The sequence below is a fragment of the Thamnophis elegans genome, chromosome 12 (genome assembly GCF_009769535.1).
Source record: "Thamnophis elegans isolate rThaEle1 chromosome 12, rThaEle1.pri, whole genome shotgun sequence".
Classification (NCBI taxonomy): Eukaryota; Metazoa; Chordata; class Lepidosauria; order Squamata; family Colubridae; genus Thamnophis; species Thamnophis elegans.
Genome location: NC_045552.1, coordinates 5187739 through 5208021, shown reverse-complemented (window position 1 = coordinate 5208021; position 20283 = coordinate 5187739). Strand labels below are relative to the sequence as shown.

Here is a 20283-nt window from a genome sequence, read left to right as displayed (position 1 = left end):
TGCCTCCAGTGGATCTTGAACAGACGTATGGTGGACTCTAGTGGTAGGATGGTCTCCTTTTCCAATCCCTGTTCTACTAAATTACCATTCATAGTTTAGATTAGACTACAATAGGTTATTTAGCACACAACTGCAGCAATATCTGGAACAGAAGAAGGGCCAATAAATCCAAGGTGCTGGATAACCAGAGTTGGCCACCTCCAGCATCAAGCTTAGTCCCTCCAAGACAGAGTGGCTGTGGTTTCCGTCATCCCGATTTGTGCATCTTGTTCCATCTTTGATGATAGGGGGAGAAACTTTAGCCCCCTCAGAAAGGGCCCGCAATCTGGGAATCCTCCTGGATACGTGGCTTAGTTTAGAAGAACATCTGACGGCCGTGACCAGGGGGGTCTTTTACCAAGTTCGCCTGGTACGTCAGTTGTGCCCCTTCTGGATCGGGATGCTCTGTGCACAGTCACTCATGCCCTCGTCCTTTCTCGCCTAGACTACTGCAACGCTCTCTACATGGGGCTGCCCTTGAAGAGCACCCGGAGGCTTCAGCTGGTCCAGAATGCGGCCGCGCGGGTTATCATGGGGGTTATCATAGGTGCTCCCATGTTACACCCCTTTTAGGCGGCCTGCACTGGTTGCTGGTTGTTTTCCAGGTGCAATTCAAGATACTAATTATGACCTTTAAAGCGCTCCATGGCTTAGGCCCAGGGTACCTGCGAGACCACCTACTGCCACCGGTAGCCTCCCACCGTCCAGTGCGATCCCACAGAGTTGGCCTCCTCAGGGTGCCGTCGGCCAGACAGTGTCGGCTAGCGACCCCCAGGGGGAGAGCCTTCTCTATGGGAGCGCCTTCCCTCTGGAATGAGCTGCCCCCGGAGCTTCGCATAATCCCCGACCTCCATTCCTTCCGAACGCCCTAAAAAGTTGGCTTTTCTAGCAAGCCGGCCTGGCCTGAACAGAATAAAATAAACGATTAATTTAATTGTTAATTTTAATCTAATTTTTAAAATTGTATTGTTAGAATTAATTGGGTTTGTTTTTGGATACTTTATTTAATTTCCTTTTTAACTTTTGTAATATGTGGTGTTTTTTTTAAAATGTTCTACGCTGCCCTGAGTCCTTTGGGAGAAGGGCGGCATATAAATCCAATAAAACAAACAAACAAAATAAACAAAACAGCATCTGCTACCAGAGACCATTGTCTTACTTTATCTAATGAACAATATCAACAACCAGTTAGCATAATTTCTTGGAAAGAAATCACTAAATAAAGTGTCACCGAGTTGATGTCCCTGATAGGGGTTTTTATCTCTATCCACTGAGATTAGGAGGAGACCTTAGTGTTAAAAGAGGCTTACTTGGCACAAATTTCCTGCCTCAAAAGGTGAATAAACCTGGTTCTCAACCATGGAAGCAACATATCAGCGTGACCCGTCAAAACCGCGGTCCACTAAAGCGCGCCCGATCAAAGCGCGTACGTGACGTCATCAGCAGCGCGACAAATAAAATTAAAAATAAATTAAATTAAAATTAAAATAAAATTAAAGCAAGCCGATTCACATAAAGGTAAGGGTTAGGTTTAGGGTTAGGGTTAGGGTTAGGTTAAGGATTAGAGTTAGGTTTAGGGTTACGTTAAGCGTTAGGGTTAGGTTTAGGGTTAGGTTAAGGGTTAGCGTTAGGTTAAGGGTTAGGCTTAGGTTTAGGGTTAGGTTTGGGGGGGGTTAGGTTTAGATTTACGCGTTAATTTTAAGTTTACCGCTCACAGCGTGCCGTTTTCGTCGCGCTGTGATGACATCACGTACGCACTTTCGTCGAGCGCGCTTTAGTCTACCGCGGATTTGTGGTGGAACCCGTATCAGATTAGTTTTCTCAACAGCAGGCAGTGCTTTCTAGAATAGAATGTGCCCATTTAGTCTGGTATGCAGGGGCTTGGGGTACTCTCCTGCCAAAGTTTGGATGGTCCCTATCCCTGCTTGCATTTCACCAAAAAAAACCAAAAAAAAAAAACCTGAGCATTATTTGGTTTCAACTTCTTTTGATTTTGGTGACTTCTGAGGCCACTGGATGTTAACTTTATTTATTGAAGTTTTGTATTATTTTCTTGCATTGTTATCTGCCCACCATGGAGGAGGTATTTAGATATTGGGGGGAAAATGAATATATATATAAAAAAGCTAATTCTTGAAAATGTTAAGGGCCCTGCAAAAATCTGGAAAATTACTGAATGGCGAATTCTAGCAGCCATCCATATTTCTGCAGTTCCAATGTTTACCTCGTTTCTGTTTCCCCCCCCCCTTTTTCCTATTTATCCATCCATGCATTCATTGCCCAGATGTTTTGAAACGTTTAATCTTTTAAGTATCTGTTGTGACGTGCTCAGCAAAAGGTTTGGATTTAGGTGCAGTGGTGGGATCCAGCCAATTTGCACTTATTCGGGAGAACCGGTTGTTAACTTTCTAAGCAGTTGGGAGAACCGGTTGTTGGAAGAAATCTCCTTTTGTTTTTTTCTACTTTAAAGAGCTAATCCTGTAAGGAAGGCAGGGAGGAAACATTCTGGTGTTGTTTCTAGCTTAATCTTTATTTTACCCTGCTTATAGAAATTGCCTCTCTGGTTAACCCTTATTACATTGTCACAGCTAAGGTGAAGCGCCCCTTAACCTAAGTATTGTTGAATTGGCCACGCCCACACAGTCACATGACTACCAAGCCACGCCTACCCAGCTGGCCATTAGGGCAGCAAACCGGTTGTTAAATTATTTGAATCCCACCACTGGGTGAGGGTCTCTAATGGGTGTAAAAGAAAGAAGTTTTCTTGGTTCCAAGCAGGAATATAGACTTCTCAGGGATTTTTTTCCAGCTGCTTTGCTGAATTACAGTTTTCATTAAAAGAAAACCAAGATTAAACCATTTTATTTCTCGGAGGAGATTTAAAAATATATATATATGCAGGCAATAGCCTTCCCACTTTTTTTTTTAATATAGCTACCCATCTCACACCAGTGACTCCAGGCAGCTTGCCAAGATTACAACACTGGGAACTCACAAGCAATAGTTTTGGAAGTTTCAGTTATGGTGTGTTAGAATCAGTTGACATCTACGAGGCGTTTATTTTCAGATTTTATATGGTTTGAATTCTGCCGTGTCATATTACAACCTAGAAATGAGCTAGCCTGATAATTTAAATTTTTTCTTTCATTTCATTTCTTTCGTTTTAAATCCATCAGTGTTGGTTTCTTCTCCAATTCTCCATTTTTTGTTTGATAGTTTGGTACAAGTCACGTTACACAGATTTGGCACATAATAGAGCCCTGGTGGAGCAGTGGATAGAGTTCAATCCTAACTAGCTCCAGGTAGACTCAGCCTTCCATCCTTCCGAGGTCGGTAAAATGCGGACCCAGATTGTTGGGGGCCATAGGCTAAGGTGACCAGATTTTAACATTGGTTAAAGCGGGACACCATTGACCGGGGGGGGGGGTTGATTAAAAAACAAAATCGGGACTTATTTAAAATGCCGTGGGACGTGGGACAAATTATTAAAAATCGGGACTGTCCCGCCAAAAGTGGGACATCTGGTCACCTTACCATAGGCTGACTCTCTAAATCACTTAGAGAGGGGTGTCCATCTCAAGGCCTGTGGGCTGAATCTGGCCCACAGGGTGCTTAGACCTGGCCCGTGGGACCGCTCTGGAAACAACGAAGATCTGGTGCACAGTACCTCTGCTAGCGAAAATGGAGCTGGGGTGGGGGACTGTGCACAGCCTTCATGAATTCCGTTTTCAGCCGTGACAGCCTCCTGCAGCATCTGCCAATGAAAGCAGAGCTCCCAAGCTCCGTGCGCGGTCCTCCTGAGCGCCGTTTTTGATGACAGAGAGTTTCAGGAGGGTGTTGCAGGTGAAAACAGAGCTCGGGCCACAGGAATCCCTAACACAAGTGACATCAAGCTGGCCAAGCCCCCCTTACTCCCCTCCAGGTCAAATATAACCCTGATGCGGGGCCCGCAATGAAATCAAGTTTGACACCCCTGGCTTAGAGAGAGCTGTAAAGCACTATGAAGCAGTATATAAGTCTAAGTGCTATTGCTATTGGCATTGATTTCTGCCCCCACTATCTTCTGTGTACCTTTATTAAAACTCACCTGCATTTTCCTTTCCCTTTTTTTTTGATCCTTCCTTTTTCTCACAGAAGTAAGAATGTCTAAGCCCTTGGAACTGGAGAAGGTGCACCTGGAGCTGCAAGAAGACCACACAGGTAAGTTGGTTTGATGGGAAGAATAAGGATGCATTTATTCATTAGCAGAAAGGCTGTTGCGGAGGCCGGTTGAAATGAGAACGCACTTTTCTCTGCAGCGATGGCTTCTTTGAAGCTAATTCATTTTCTTTTCCCCCTTTTAAATTTAAGAAGGTATTAAAAATACAGAATGCAAGTGAATGAATAAATAAAGGAGATCCCTGCAGGGTCAGATTCCAGCTTTCCGTTGTAGGGCCTTAATAGAAAAGTCAGGAGCCCAGAAATTGGCTTTTTTATACATAATTTTTCCCCCAGTCATCTTCAAGATATAAAGGAGTCATTAGGCCTAATAAATAGTATTAATATACTCCTGAGACAAGTCGGTGCTACTGTATTGCATTAGCCAGTTTTGGACATGAATCAAAATTAGTATCCGAAGTAGTGGACGAAGAGGAACAAGAGAATGGGAGGAGGACTTCTTGGTGCGCTGAGAAACAAAGCATTGGGGGGGGGAACCTTTTAAAAGTTACTGTCCTGAGAAAAATAAGGACCTAAACAAAGGAGAATGGACCAAGTAGAAGAATCAGGCAATGTTTAGCATAAAGCATTGTTATTCAGGAAGGGCAAGCAAAAAACCCACTGGCTTGATAATACCAAATCTGATGCAAAGTTGAACATCCAACAATTGAAAGAAGCCGTGATTGACAGGGTAGCATGGACAGCACTTGCCTATAAAGTCATCAAGACTAAATGGTTAAAAAGAAGCCAAATGACAAATTGTTATTCATTGGTTTGGGTGCCACTTCCACCATTGACGCCTTAAATGAAACATCTCCCTCTGAGACACCATTACCAAATAAATAAAATTAAAAAAAAAAATTCAAATGAGAGGGTGCTACAAAGAAGGGAGAGTGGGTGTCAAGCTATTCTCCAAAGCACCAGAGGGCAGGACCAGATGCAATGGAGGGAAATTAACCAAGGAGAGAAGCAAACTGGAATTAAGGAGAAACGTAACTAACAGTAACGGCAATTAACCAGTGAAGGAGCTTGCCTTCAGAGGTTTTGGGCGTTCAAACATTGGAGGTTTTTAAGAAGAGGCTGGACACTGGACAGCCACCTGCCTGAAATGGTATAGGGCCTCATGTTTGAGCAAGGGGTTGGACTAGAAGACCTCTACGCGCCACTACGGCCCCTACGGGTCAGTGGATCCCGGAGGCCTCCTTGGTTTACCGAGGAGCTCCGGGAGAAGAAACGCCGGAGGAGATGCCTAGAGCACCTGTGGAGGTCCGATAAGTCCGAGTCGAACCGAGCACTTTTAACTACCTGCACCAAGGACTATGTCCGAGCACTAAGAACTGCAAAAAGATCATACATCTCTGCCTTGGTTGCGTCCGCCGAGTCACGCCCAGCCGCCCTGTTTAGGATAACCCGCTCCCTCCTCAATAGGAGGGATGCGGGAGACCCCTTACAGGGTAGAGCTGAGGACTATGCTCAATTCTTGGCGGACAAAGTAGCTCGGTTTCGATCGGACTTGGACTCCACCGCAGTAGATCCAGCCGAGACACAGGAGGACCACTTGCTACACCATCTCTGGGTTGAGTTCCAGGATGTTGCCTCTGGGGATGTGGACAAGGCCATTCGAGCTGTAAGTGCCTCCACTTGTATTCTGGACCCGTGTCCCTCCTGGCTGGTTGCCAACAGCAGGGAGGTGACACATGGCTGGATCCAGGCGGTTGTGACCGCCTCTCTTCGGGAGGGGCACTTCCCCGCCGTACTGAAAACGGCGGTGGTGAGACCCCTCCTGAAGAAACCATCCTTAGATCCAGCCATTCTAAACAACTTTCGTCCTGTCTCCAACCTCCCCTTTATCGGGAAGGTTGTTGAGAAGGTGGTGGCCTTCCAGCTTCAACGGGCCTTGGAGGAAGCTAGTTATCTTGACCCCTTCCAGTCCGGCTTCAGACCTGGTTACAGCACAGAAACCGCTTTGGTCGCATTGACCGATGATCTCTGGAGGGCCAGAGATGGAGGCTATGCGTCCATCCTGGTTCTCCTTGACCTCTCAGCGGCTTTCGATACCATCGACCATGGTATCCTTCTGCGACGTCTGCGGGAGGTGGGAGTGGGAGGCACTGTTTTACGGTGGTTCTCCTCCTACCTCTCGGACAGGTCGCAGTCGGTGTTGGTCGGGGGGCAGAGATCGTCCCTGAGGCCCCTAACATGTGGGGTGCCGCAGGGTTCGGTCTTATCCCCCCTACTATTTAACATATACATGAAACCGCTGGGCGAGATCATTCGGAGGCACGGGATAAAATACCACCAATATGCGGACGATACGCAACTGTATCTGTCCGCCCCGTGCCAACTCAATGAAGCGGTGGACGTGATGAACCAGGGTCTGGAGGCCGTTAGGAACTGGATGAGTGCTAACAAACTGGTACTCAACCCGGACAAGACCGAGTGGCTGTTGTGCTTCCCTCCCAATAATTTGGCCAATACACCAACGCTTAGGCTGGGGGGTCAAATTTTATACCCCTCAGATAGGGTCCGCAACTTAGGAGTCCTCCTGGACCCACAGCTGACTTTTGACCACCAGCTGTCAGCTGTGACCAGGGGGGCATTTGCCCAGGTTCGCCTGGTCCGCCAGTTGCGGCCCTACCTAGACCGGGAGGCTCTCACAACAGTCACTCGAGCCCTTGTGATCTCTAGGCTGGAATACTGCAACGGGCTCTACATGGGGTTGCCCTTGAAGTGCATCCGGCGGCTACAGCTAGTCCAGAAGGCAGCCGCGCGAGTGATAGTGGGCGCACCGCGGTTCGCCCACGTTACACCCGTCCTCCGCGAGCTGCACTGGCTACCTGTTGGTCTCCGGGTGCGCTTCAGGGTACTGATGACCATCTTTAAAGCACTCCATGGTAGTGGATCTGGGTACTTGAGAGACCGCCTTCTGCCGATTACCTCCCTAAATCGACCAATTAGATCGCACAGACTGGGCCTCCTCCGAATTCCATCTGCCAGTCAATGCCGACTGGCAACCACACGGAGGAGAGCCTTTTCTGTTGCAGCTCCGACCCTGTGGAACGACCTCCCCGTTGAGATCCGTACCCTCACCACTATCCAGACCTTCCGCGCAGCCCTCAAGATCTGGCTCTCCCAGCAGGCCTGGGGATAGGTTCCCAATTTACCCGCCCGAGTGTTTGATTGCTGAATGAAAGTTGTGTTTTTACTATTTTTTCTTTGTTCACATACTGTTCTGTTTTTGACACTGCACCCCCCTCCCTTGTGGTTGTAAGCCGCCCTGAGTCCCCTCAGGGAAAAGGGCGGCATATAAATCCCAATAAAACTCTAAACTCTAAAAAAACTCTAAAAAACTCCAAGATCCCTTTCATCTCTATTCAAGTTGAAGAAAATAAGGCAATTCTGCTCCATTGGGTGGTCCCATTCTTGTGTGCAGAGGAAAGATGGGAGCAAACCCAGAGATGGGTTTCAAATCCCGTCGCTACCAGTTCGCTCATGCGTACACTCGTGTGCACACGATGCTTCTGCGCATGCACAGAAGCGTCCGAGCATGTGGGCGGAGCCTCCCACCGCCACCACTACCAATTCGGCCGAACCAAGCTGAAGCGGGAGCAACCCACTTCTGGAGCAAGCACTTTGTGACTCTTGGATTGCCAAGAATGGGATTGTCCCAATTCTGGATGGCACGAGAATCATTATTATTATTATTTATTAAATTTATAGGCCGTCCAATCCCGAAGGACTCCGAGCGGCTTACAGAGAAGGAAGAAAAAAGAAAAAAAAAGACAAATAAAAAGAATAGTTTAAAATTCACAACATGCATTCATTCTAATCGGGGCTGGACCTTAACAATAAGGTCAACAGCCCCAGGCCTGCCGGAACAGCCAGGTTTTAACAGCTTTGCATCTCTGGTTGGGAAGGCGGGATGGATAGAGATTGCTCCAAAAGAAGGCATTGAAGGGGAGGATTTAGGGGAGGATTAGGATGGTTTGGAGAGCCACTTTTTTTCCTCCAGCTGGAAAATATCCCCCACTCCAGTGGTGGGATTCAGCCAGTTCAGTTAAGAACCGGTTCTTAACTTTCTAAGAGGTTCAGAGAACCGGTTGTTGGAAGAAATCTTCTTTTGGTTTTTTTCCTCTTTACAGGGCTAATCCTGTAAGGAAGGCAGGAAGGAAACATTCTGGTGTTGTTTCTAGCTTAATTTTTATTGCCCTGCTTACAGAAACAGCCTCTCCGGTTAACCCTTATTACATTGTCACAGCTAAGGCGAAGCGCCCATCGACCTGAGTAATGTTGATTTGGCCACGCCCACACGGTCACATCACCACCAAGCCCCACCCACCCACCTGGTCATTAGGACAGAGAACCAGTTGTTAAATTATTTGAAACTCACCACTGCCCCACTCTATTTTAGAGAAAAGACAAATAACAGAATAGTAGAGTTGGAAGGGATCTTGGGTGTCTTCTAGTCCAACCCACAGCTCAGGCAGGAAATCTTACACCATTTTAGCGAAGTGCTGTCCACTCTCTTTTTAAAAGCCTCCAGTGCTGGAGCACCTACAATTTCTGGAGGGAAGTCGTTCCACTGATTAATCGTTCTCACTGTCAAGGAAATTTCTCCGCCGTTCTAGGTTGGTTCTCTCGGTTGGTTTCCATCTATTGCTTCTTGTTCTGCCTTCAGTTTTCTTTGGGCAATAGGTTGGCACTCTCTTCCTTGTGGCAGCCTCTCAGAGATCGGGCCACTGCTATTACTGCTGTCGCAGAAGTACCACATTTTCAGAATGAATTTTAAACTAATCCGAACATTAACAAGACCACACCAATAACTTGTGAATGATGAACAGTGATGCACGATCACACACCCGTCAGTTATTTAATACTTTCGCAGACCAGTCTTAAAGGATCATCTATCTTTTATCTAAATAAAAATAATGTAAATAAACTGAGAATGGTTGTAGGTGACAAAAATAATGATTGCTTCCATTTCTTTATCAGCACTATCAAAACTATCAGGGCCATAACAAGGCTTGTACACACTGATCTTGTTTATGGAAAACGAAGAGCGTGAACTCAAAATATGACTAGGCAATGCCATTATATTCTAGGCATATTTCCTCATTTTTTATTCCTTTCTGATGTGTCGCTCTGGAGTCTGTTATCTATCCCCATGTACAGCGGTTATCCGTGGCCCAGAGTCAGTGATTCAGATATTGATATAACACTGCAGAATTGTAGAAACATCTTCATCAGACGTGGAATTCTTCCAGTCACTATAAGCTGCAGAAGTAAGCACAGGATCCATAAAGGGAGAAAGAAAGAAATGGATCAGCCTCTGAGGATCTGTTGGGGAGATTGGGAGATGGGTGGATTGTTCGATCAAGTTGGGGGTTCTTGAGACCCTTTTAGTATGGACCCTATGTGGTGAATGTAACTTTTTTGCTTCCAGATACAGAAAGAAATGGACCTGACACAAACCATCAGGTGAGGACATTTGGGCAGGAGCAGTGGGAGTAAGGAAATAGTTATATCTTGAGGTGGGCCCCAGTCTTAAGACTCCCTGTGCTGAAGTTGCTTCGTGTTCTCCCTTCCAGACTCAGCAGAGCAAACCTTCCCCGTTCTCCCCATCCCCAACCATTACGGGCACCAAGGTAAGTCCCACTTTGCCTCTTGACTACCTACGGAACCAACGAGGTGGTGTCATTTCTTCTTAGAATTCCCCACGTTTCCCAACCTTTGGCTACTTTCAAATGGGTGGAACTCCAGCTCCCAGAATTCCTCACCAGCATTTCTGGCTGGGGGAGTTCTGGGAGTTGAAGTCCACATCGTTTAAAATCGCCAAGGTTGAGAAACGTCGCTCTCAAGGCATCTGGCATTCAGATTGGCTTGGACCAGGGGTGGGTTCCTGCCAGTTCTAAGCTCTTCTATAGAAGAGGTTCCACAAATCTACCGTGCCATTTAGAACCGGTTCCAGCTCCCTCCCCCTGCCCTTCTGCACCACGCTTGCCCCGCACACCACTCATTGATTGGCTGGCTCACCAATTGCCCCCCCGCCTCTAAGAGTCCTATCTAAACCTTAAAGTCTTAAAGCTGTCAAGTTTGAACACCCCTGAGGTTTTTTTTCCTAAAGGGTTAGAGGTGCGAGGGCCTTGTATCTTCACAGCTTTAAGACTTGCGTGCTTCAATGCCAGAGTTCCTGAGCCAACACGACTGGAGGAGGAATTCTGGGAGTTGAAGTCCACAACTCTTAAAGCTGTCACGTTTGAACAACCCTGGGGTTTTTTTCTAAAGGTTTAGGGGCGCAAGGGTCTTGTAACTTGACAGCTTTAAGACTTGAACACTTCAGTGCCAGAGTTCCTGAGCCAACATTTTGGTTGCTAAGCAAGAGCGTTGTTAAGCGAGTTTCACCACATTTTGCAAGTTGGACACGCCCACCCAGTCACATGACTGCCAGGCCACTCCCACTTGGTCACATAGCTGGCAAGCCACTCCCACCCAGTCAGATGGCCGGCAAGCCACTCCCACAAAGCAGGCCACACCTACAGAAGAGGTTCTTAAAAAATTTGAAACCCACCACTGGCTTGGACTGACTTGGGGTCAGAAGCTGGGTTGAGGTGAGCTTTAGCTTCCATCCAGGACAGAAGAAAAGGGTGCATTCTTGGGGATGAGACAATAGGCGTGGTCATCTTTTGTTCTGCAGAATTCCGGGAGTTGATGTCCACCCATCTTCAAGCTGCCACGGTTGAGAAACACTGGACTAGGCCAGTGATGGCAAACCTTTTCAGTACCGAGTGCCCAAAACCGGAATGTGCATGCATAAGTGAGCCCCAGAAACCCGAAGGTCTTCTGGTTCCCAGTGAGTGCATGTCCGTGGGCCAGTTGGTTTTCACGCACGCCGGAGCCCCAGAAACCAGAAGACCAGATGGCCGGTGTGCGCATGCCAGCTGGTCTTTGCATTTCCGGGCCTCCAACACACACAAAGATCAGCTGGCCCAGAAGAGCAGCTGGCAACGAGGTGCCCACAGAGAGCGCTCTGCAGGCCACCTCTGGCAAGCGTGCCATAGATTCGCCATCACGGCTCTAGGCTAATGCTTTAAAACTGTGTGTACTAAGTCTTGGTGACCAGCTCAACAAACATCTCACTTGTCAAGGATTGTATACATAATCTTTTTTTTTTTAAATCTTGGAGGTATGATGTAAGGTACTCATGGCCCATAATTCAGCACCCCTGTTTTTAAACTGGGTCTTTATCCTTGTCTGTTTGGGTTTAGCTTTGAAATGAGACCAAAACTCTTGACGCCGGCTTGAATGATGCTATTAAGAAGCCTGTAAACTCTCTCTGTGCGTGTCTGTTTAGCTGGATTAATCACTTGCATTTTGATTAACTGATTGCACAGAAAAAATTTGCATATTGCCCAAACCACAATCTGTTCCCTTTTTTTCTCTCTCTTTCTCTCTCTCTCTTTTGAGACATAGAATTAGATAACTTCAACAGCTCAGCTCTTAACGTAATTTTAAAAGTTGCACTTTCTGCAATATTGCAAACAATTCTGGCTGCCCCTCCTGGAAATCCTGAAACTCCCCCTCCCAACAAAGGCCAGAGCCGGACATTGCAGGTCAAAATCACGCTGACAAAGAAAGACACCCCCTCCCCCCCCTCCCCAAAATGGGAAGTGCCCTGTGCTTTTGTTATCAACCTGATAGGAACTTTTGAATCAAGGTTGGTTTAAGGGGGGAATTCCCTGCGCCCCAACTCTGGCAGAAAAACAGGAAGCCAAGTAGCGATAAATCATCTTGCACTGGTCAGTGGGCGGGATGTGAATGTATTGCACTGCATTATTTCTCATCCCTACAAAGAACTCCTTACTTAATATCTGCAGTGTAGCAGAGATTTAAGTTTGCTGGGTTTGGATCAGAGAGGTGGGTTGCTCCCGGTTCAGCCCAGTTGAGGCTGAACTGGTAGGGGAATTCAGGTCTGGGTCACAGAACCGGCAACGACCCAGGTCTGCCACACCCCCTGAACTGGTTCCCTTGCCGCCGTTATTCCACCGCCACTTTGCTTTTTAGTAACTGCGCATGCACAGTTCACCGTAAGTTGTTCTGCACATGCGTGAAGAACAATTTACATTGAACAGTGCATGCGTGCACAGCATGCGTCTGGTGCGCGTGAGGGTTGTGAACCGGTAGTAAAACCGGCAGTAACCCACCCTTGGTTTGGATCCCGTTGCTCGGAATTCCTCAAGTCGAACTGCACAGGATCTTGGCTGCAGTGGAGGAGGGTCTCCACTGAATCAGCCCCTTCATCTCCCTGCTGGGACAGAGGGCTCAATCTCTCCAGTACAGGATCCTTCTGACAGCTGACCCTTGGTTCTAGTGTGAGACATCACTATTCGGTTCAGAGAAGCGAGCTTCACGTTTAAAAAAAAAAAATACAAGAAAGGAGCCATCTCAGGGGTGGGATTCAGCCGGTTTGGGTGAACCAGATGTTAATTTTGCATTTGCTTCACTGAACTGGTAATTGGAAGGACTGGCTGGCCCCGCCCACCCCTTCTCTACCCCGTGGCCCATTCATCATGCCAGTAAGTGCAGGGCCCATGTGGAGGGTCAGGGAGGGCAAAAAACAGGCCTCCCGGAAGTTCTGGGAGTCTGGAAACAGGCCTCCGGAGCCCAGGGGGCACTGTTTTCGCCCTCCCAGAGGCTCGAAGAAAGCCTCCGGAGCCTGGGGAGGGCAAAAATGATTCCCCACCATGGTACGGGAGGCCAAGTAGGCCGTGCCCCCATGACCACGCCCACCCAGCAACAGGGCAAAGAAACAGTTGATGACATGAGCCCGGGACACTGCAACCATCATAAATAAGAGTCACTTGCCAAGCGCCTGAATTTTGATCACGTGACCATGAAGCTATTGAAACGGTTGCAAGTGTGAAAATGGTCCTGTTTTCAGCACCGTCATAACTTTGAGTGATCAGTAAACGAACGGTTGTAAGTCAAGGACCATCTACATTAGGGTTGATCACACACTTGGCTAGATGTTCAGACTGGATTTGACATTTTTATCCGCCTATCTGGTCCTTCCCAAGATGTAGATGTTCGACTGTGTTAGAGGCCGTGTCGCAGGATGGAAGCTGTTCTGAGCAGTGACGTGCGGTGAGGTTTATGGCTGGTGAGGCACTGACGCAGTGGTGGGTTTCAAATTTTTTTAGACTTGTGGACTTCAACTCCCCCTTACCTCTGACCCACACGTACCTTTTCCAGTTGTTTCAGAGAGGATTTCAACTCTGCTCTTGCCTCGGGTCCTCTGAAGAAGCCCCGCCCAAATGAGCGCCCTCTACTGTGAGGCAGGAGAACTGCGTGCCTCACCTACATCAGGAATTTTTAGGCTTTTAACCCTTGCTTAACTCTACTTGAGTGATCATAAAACACCTAAAGTCAGACTAGATGAGGCACAGAGTTCTGCCTCATAGTAGAGGGCGCTTTTTTAGGGGCTTTTTTAAACAGTTAAGCAGAGTCATCCATGGTGAGGGAGCAACTAGCTCAGCCTGACCTCAGCTCTCGCCTTTTTCCTTTTACATTTTTTTTTCTTTTCATGATGGGAGTGGTGAGGCTGTGCCTCCCCTGCCTCAACTGACTGCACATCACTGGTTCTGAGTAAAGCTGTTGTTTGCAATTGACTGATGGCGATTTTGTCAGTGCCGGATGAAGTTCAAGTGTTGCTCCAGAGGCTTCATAATTGCACGCAAGGTGCCTATTACTCTTACTCCATATGGGTAACCTGCAGTTAGATTCACAGTCTTAAGACTGGTGGAAAACTCAACAATCCAATACATAGTAATTAATCATTGGTGCAGAATTCCATTCAAGGTTATTATTGTTCCCTTCCAGATCAAAGCTGAAGACTCTACAGAAATGCCTCCAGCTCCAGCCCCAGCTCCAGCCCCAGCCCCAGCCCCAGCCCCCCAAGCTCAGCAGCCGCACCTACCCCAGGCTCAGCTCATGTTAGCAGGCAGCCAACTTGCTGGGGTAAGTGCAACGGGCAGTTTCTGCAATTCACCTTTGGCTGAAGAGAGGTGGAACAGAAGGGTATTGAAACCTGTTGAATCATTTCTACCTCGAGTATTGCCACCAAGGGTGGAGGAAAGTGGAGGAGGGAAGTTGCAATCCATGCTGGCAAAATTCAAACATTCACTCTAGGATTAGCAATAGCCCTTAGACTTATATACCGCTTCGCGCTGCTTTACAGCCCTCTCTAAGCGGTTTACAGAGTCAGCATATTACCCCCAACAATCTGGGTCCTCCTTTTACTCGCCTCGGAAGGAAGGGACCTTGAGCCACTGAGAATCGAACTGTCAAACTGCTGGAAGCTGGCAGTCAGCAGAATTAGCATGCAGTACTGCATTCTAACCACTGCGCACCATACGGGCAACCAGCCCTTTCTCCTAAAAGGAAAGAAAGTGCTGAGCAAACTTAAGTGGTTTATTGTTATCTAGACGTTACTTACACAGATGTTCATAGGAGAACAGATTGAGCCCACCATTTCTGTCGTTAAGTGAGATATTTGTTAAGTGGCTTTTGCCCCATTTTTGCAACTTTTCTTGCCACAGTTGTTAAGTGAGTCGCTGCCGTTTGTAAGTCAGAGTTGTCGAAGTCTGGAAGGCCCTCCCTGATTCAGTTTGTCTCGGCTTACAAATCTTCACAGTTTCGGTCACACGTTGACTTGCGTGGACCTTACTCCATACTTAAGGGGTCAGTAGAGGAGACGTGCCTATCATCCCTGTCGTTGTATTTTCATTCTCTTATCCTTGTTCTCGTTTTTTTTTTGGTTTTTTTGACAAATTCCAATAAATAAATAAAATAAATAGCCGTACTGTTGTGAAGCAAACTGGGCTTCCCCGTTGACTTTGCTCATCGCCAAAGAGAATCGGGTGGCCTTCCAGATGCTATGACGGTCATAAATATGAGCCAGATGTCTAGATTTTTGACCATGAGACTGTAGGGGATGCTCGCAACGGTCGTAATTGTGAAAAACGGTCATCTACGTCACTTATTTCAGTGCCGTTGTAACTTTGGTCCCTAAAGAAATGGTCATAAGCCAAGGACCACTTGTAATCCGCCAAAACAACTGGTCTCTATCACATTGGGAGGGGTTGTCTGCCCCACACAAGGAAGGGAAGGACATGGGTAGTTTTGGAGCCCCACGTTCTCTTCGGTTGCGCATGTTAGGGCTCTCCTGGGATGGACGGAGGCCGGGGAAGCAGATGGCGATGTCTCAGCCTCTGCTCCAAAGGTCTCTGGGGAAGGGGATGCAATTCCACCCTGCAGAGTAAAACTCGGCGGCTGCTCCCCTCTTAGCGGCAACCCTCCCTTCTCCCTCCTGGGCCTTTTCCCAGCAGACAGGGAGGAATCCAACAGGTACACCTTTCCCTGAACCTCCACACGTGACAAGGAGCAACACACCTGCTTCTCTCCTACCTGGCCAAGTTCTCTCTGTGGTGTGTGTGAGTCCAGTCGCTGGCAAAAGAAGAACTGCATGGCTGCCAACCTGGGAAGGTTTCTGGCTTTTTGCTGAGGACAGAGAATGCAGTTGACTAACTTGCTTCTTCTTCCTTCCTTCCTTCCTTCCTTCCTTCCTTCCTTCCCTCCCTCCCTCCTCCATTCTCTGATTCTTCCTTCCTTCTCTCTGATCCTTCCTTCTTCCTTTCCTGATCCTTCCTTCCTTCCTTCTTTCCTTCCTTCCTTTCTTTCTCTCCCTTTGCCTCCTGCTTGCTCCCTCCCTCCCTTCTCTGATCCTTCCTTCCTCCTTTCCTGATCCATCCTTCATTCCTTCCCTCCCTCTCTCCCTTCTTCCTTCCTCCCTACCTGCTTTCCTTCCGCCCTCTCTCCCTTCTCTGATTCTTCCTTCCTTCTCTCTGATCCTTCCTTCTTCCTTTCCTGATCCTTCCTTCCTTCCTTCTTTCCTTTCTTCCTCTCCCTTTGCCTCCTGCTTACTCCCTCCCTCCCTTCTCTGATCCTTTCTTCTTCCTTTCCTGATCCATCCTTCATTCCTTCCCTCCCTCTCTCCCTTCTTCCTTCCTCCCTACCTGCTTTCCTTCCGCCCTCTCTCCCTTCTCTGATTCTTCCTTCTTTCTCTCTGATCCTTCCTTCTTCGTTTCCTGATCCTTCCTTCCTTCCTTCTTTCCTTTCTTCCTCTCCCTTTGCCTCCTGCTTGCTCCCTCCCTCCGTTCTCTGATCCATCCTTCTTTCTTTCCTGATCCTTCCTTCCTTCCTTCCCTCCTTCCCTCCTTCCTTCCTTCCTTCCTCTCCCTTTGCCTCCTGCTTGCTCCCTCCCTTCTCTGATCCTTTCTTCTTCCTTTCCTGATCCTTCCTTCCTTCTTTCCTTCCTTTCTTCCTCTCCCTTTGCCTCCTGCTTGCTCCCTCCCTCCCTTCTCTGATTCTTCCTTCTTCCTTTCCTGATCCATCCTTCATTCCTTCCCTCCCTCTCTCCCTTCTTCCTTCCTCCCTACCTGCTTTCCTTCCGCCCTCTCTCCCTTCTCTGATTCTTCCTTCTTTCTCTCTGATCCTTCCTTCTTCCTTTCCTGATCCTTCCTTCCTTCCTTCTTTCCTTTCTTCCTCTCCCTTTGCCTCCTGCTTGCTCCCTCCCTCCGTTCTCTGATCCTTCCTTCTTTCTTTCCTGATCCTTCCTTCCTTCCCTCCTTCCTTCCTTCCTTCCCTCCTTCCTTCCTTCCTTCCTTCCTTCCTCTCCCTTTGCCTCCTGCTTGCTGCCCGCCCTGCCTGCTCCTCTCTCATACAGCTGACTGCCCTGATGCCTGCTCAACAGCAACTGCTCCTGCAGCAGGCGCAAGCACAGCTTTTGGCGGCTGCCGTACAGCAGTCTAATGCTGCTGCCGCCGCCGCCGCCTCCTCTCAGCAACCTGGGGCTGAACTGCCAGCACCACAGAGCCAGCCCCAGGCGCCCCAGCTGGCCTTGTCCCAGCCAATCCAGCTGACGGCACAGGTAAGGAGGGCTTGTGCACGAAGCAGGGAGCTTTGCAGGGCCAGCCACCAGAGGTTCTCCGCATTGCCAGGCCACTTGCCCTCGGAAGGGAAGGCGCTCCCTCCTGGGGGGATGTTTGAAAGGAAAAAACTGGTTCTCGGATGGCCTGGGACATGGCCTGCCTTGCATTGTCCATTGAAAGTGGTCCCCTGGCCATCGCCTCTTTTCCGGGCAGCTCACGGGAGCCGTGGTTCCAGGGGAGAAAAGCTCTCGGTGGTCTCAGGGCAGGTACAATTCTCAGGAACCTCTCAAGAAGCTCAACCGCCTTGAAAATCAGGTCCCTCTGCACCACGTGGAGATGTTTTCACCGTAGTTCTCCTCCCGCTTCTTTTCCTTCCAGGATATCCAGCAGCTGCTGCAGCTCCAGCAGTTGGTCCTCGTCCCAGGGCACCCTCTCCAGTCCCCTGCACAGTTCCTGCTGCCACAGGCCCAGCAGGGACAGCAAGGTGAGATCTCTCTTTTTTTTTAAAGCATCCTTCCTTCCTTATTTTAATCAACAACTCGAGGTGGCAGACATACTTGAGAGACCGCCTGCTGCCAATTACCTCCAATAGACCGATTAGATCCCACAGATTAGGCCTCCTCCGAATTCCATCCGCCGGCCAATGCCGACTGGCGACTACCCGGAGGAGAGCCTTCTCTGTGGCTGCTCCGACCCTCTGGAACCCTCCAGGTGGAGATTCGAACCCTCACCACCCTCCAGGCCTTCCGCAAAGCCCTTAAAACCTGGCTGTTCCGACAGGCCTGGGGCTAAAGAGCTTCTGTCCCCCTTCTCGAATGGTATGACTGTTGTGTGTTTTTAAATTATGCATTGTTATGTTTCGTCTTTTTTATTTTCTGTCTGTACCCCCTTCCCTGATTTGAATTGTGAGCCGCCCTGAGTCCCCTTCGGGGGAAAAGGGCGGCATATAAATATAATAAAATCAATCAATCAATCAATACCTAATGCTTCTTCCTATTCCCCACACCATAACAACTCCGTGAAGTGGGTTGGACTGAGAGAGAAAGATTAATCCAAAGTCACCCATTTGGCTTTCATGCCTAAGGCAGGACTAGAACTCAGCGCCCGCTGGTGAATGGCCCAAAGCCATCCAGCCAACTTTCATGTCTAAGGACTAGAACTCGCTGTCTCCTACCTTGTTTCCCCGAAAATAAAATCGGGTCATATATTTATTTTTTTTGCTCCAAAAGATGCATAAGGGCTTATTTTTGGGTTGGTTCTTATTTTGGGGGAAATATGGTTTTAATTGCATCCATCTGGCTGATGATCTTAACTGGAGATTATTTTGGGGGTAGGGCTTATGTTCTGACCCCCCTCGTTCCACACCAAAGCACACTCCGAGCCAGAGATAAATTACAGCATTTAATTAACAGACAGACAGGTCCTTGGCAGCAACCCAGCACAGACAAGCTTGGGCAGCAATAAACACAGATAAGGGTTGGCAGCAATCCAGCCTGCCCAGCTCATACAAAGTTCTCCGACATTCGATTCTGTGTTGACTTCTGCAAAGAGGGGCGTGTGCACAAGTAGCCTTTTTATAGTCTGGAGAGGAGCCTAATGACCACCAGCTGAGTGCAATTACCTCCTGTAACTGCGCAACTGTTCCTGACGCCTAGTAGCTCTTTGATGCCATGCATCCAGGAACAACTCACTACTGGCATCCGGCTCATTCTCCCTTGTCTCCTCCACACTGGTCCAAGGCTCAGGCGCCTCCTGGTGGCCAACCAGCCTCTCTGCGCCCTGCTCAGAGTCGGAACCCTGTCCAGGGTCCTCCACATCCTCCAGAGCCGACTCAGAGGTCCCCTCGCGGTCGGAGTCTGGTGGCAGCTCCAACGGCACCTGCTGGGCCACAACAGGCTTATATTACAAGCATCCCGAAAAATCATGCTAAAGCTTATTTTCTGGTTGGGTCTTATTTTTGGGGAAACAGGGTAGTGATTGCCCAACGTCACCCGGCCAACTTTGATGCCTAAGGCAGGACTAGAACTCACCGCCTGCTGGTGATTGGCCCCAAAGTCACCCAGCCAACTTTCATGTCTAAGGACTAGAACTCGCTGTCTGCTAGTGATCGGCCCAAAGTCACCCAACCAACTTTGATGCCTAAGGCGGGACTAGAACTCAGCGTCTACTGGTGATTGGCCCCAAAGTCACCCAACCGGCTCTCATGCTTAAGGCGGGGCTAAATGTTAAGATGTTGCTGCTTATGGCTTAACTGGGCTGTAACTTGGCACACAAAGGACAAAAATATGTTGGGTCTCTTCAGAAATAAACTTGGTCTTTTCCTCCCTCACTTCCCCACAGGGCTGCTTCCGACACCAAATTTATTTCAGCTACCTCAGCAGAATCCAGGGAGCCTCCTGCCGAACCAGCCTCGTGCAGGACTCCCAGCACAGGTGAGCATGGAAGGGAGGGAGGGAGGGAGGGAGGGAGGGAGGGAGGGAGGGAGGGAGGGAGGGAGGAAGGAAGGAAGGAAGGAAGGAAGGAAGGAAGGAAGGAAGGAAAGGAGGGTCATGTAAAAAAAAAGAAAGAACATGTGTAAAACATTCATTGAGGTAAAAGAAGGAAATTAACACCATGCAGATATTTTGGTTTCCCCCTGGTTTTTTTTTCTTTTTAGATGATTATAACTGCTTCATTTTCTCCAGTATTAAATCAGTTGCAAGCATTTAAGCCCTGAATCTCAGGGAGCAAATTCGTCCATTCCTAACCCGCCAAATACTGAAAGAAGTAAATGACATTTGCAACTCATGGAGGCAGGGAAGTGACTCCCATCTTGGCCCAGGCATAGCAATCGCTATTAAATAAATGGATAAATTCTATTTCTATGAGGTATTATAAGAGAAGGCTATTGCAAAGGGTCAATAGACCTAATACTTCACGTCCTGACAGCAGCGAGAATGCTTTATGCACAGCAATAGAAAAGTGAAAATACCCCTTCAGAAAAGGAGATAATATGGAAGATGTTAACTTGTGCAGAAAAGGATAGACTAACGTTAGAATTTTAAAAAAACAAAGGAGAGAC

The 20283-nt window shown here is 48.2% G+C and overlaps 1 protein-coding gene across 1 annotated transcript in view; it reads left to right on the top strand.

Moving 5' to 3' along the window:
• The window catches only part of POU2F2 (POU class 2 homeobox 2), a 39390-nt gene that overhangs the window by 7664 nt on the left and 11443 nt on the right, over positions 1-20283 (top strand). The window contains exons 2-8 of the mRNA XM_032227668.1: positions 4174-4239; positions 9680-9714; positions 9825-9881; positions 14113-14250; positions 17018-17221; positions 17601-17706; positions 19563-19654. Coding sequence (XP_032083559.1) covers positions 4174-4239; positions 9680-9714; positions 9825-9881; positions 14113-14250; positions 17018-17221; positions 17601-17706; positions 19563-19654 — 698 coding nt within the window. The remainder of the gene's footprint in view (positions 1-4173; positions 4240-9679; positions 9715-9824; positions 9882-14112; positions 14251-17017; positions 17222-17600; positions 17707-19562; positions 19655-20283) is intronic.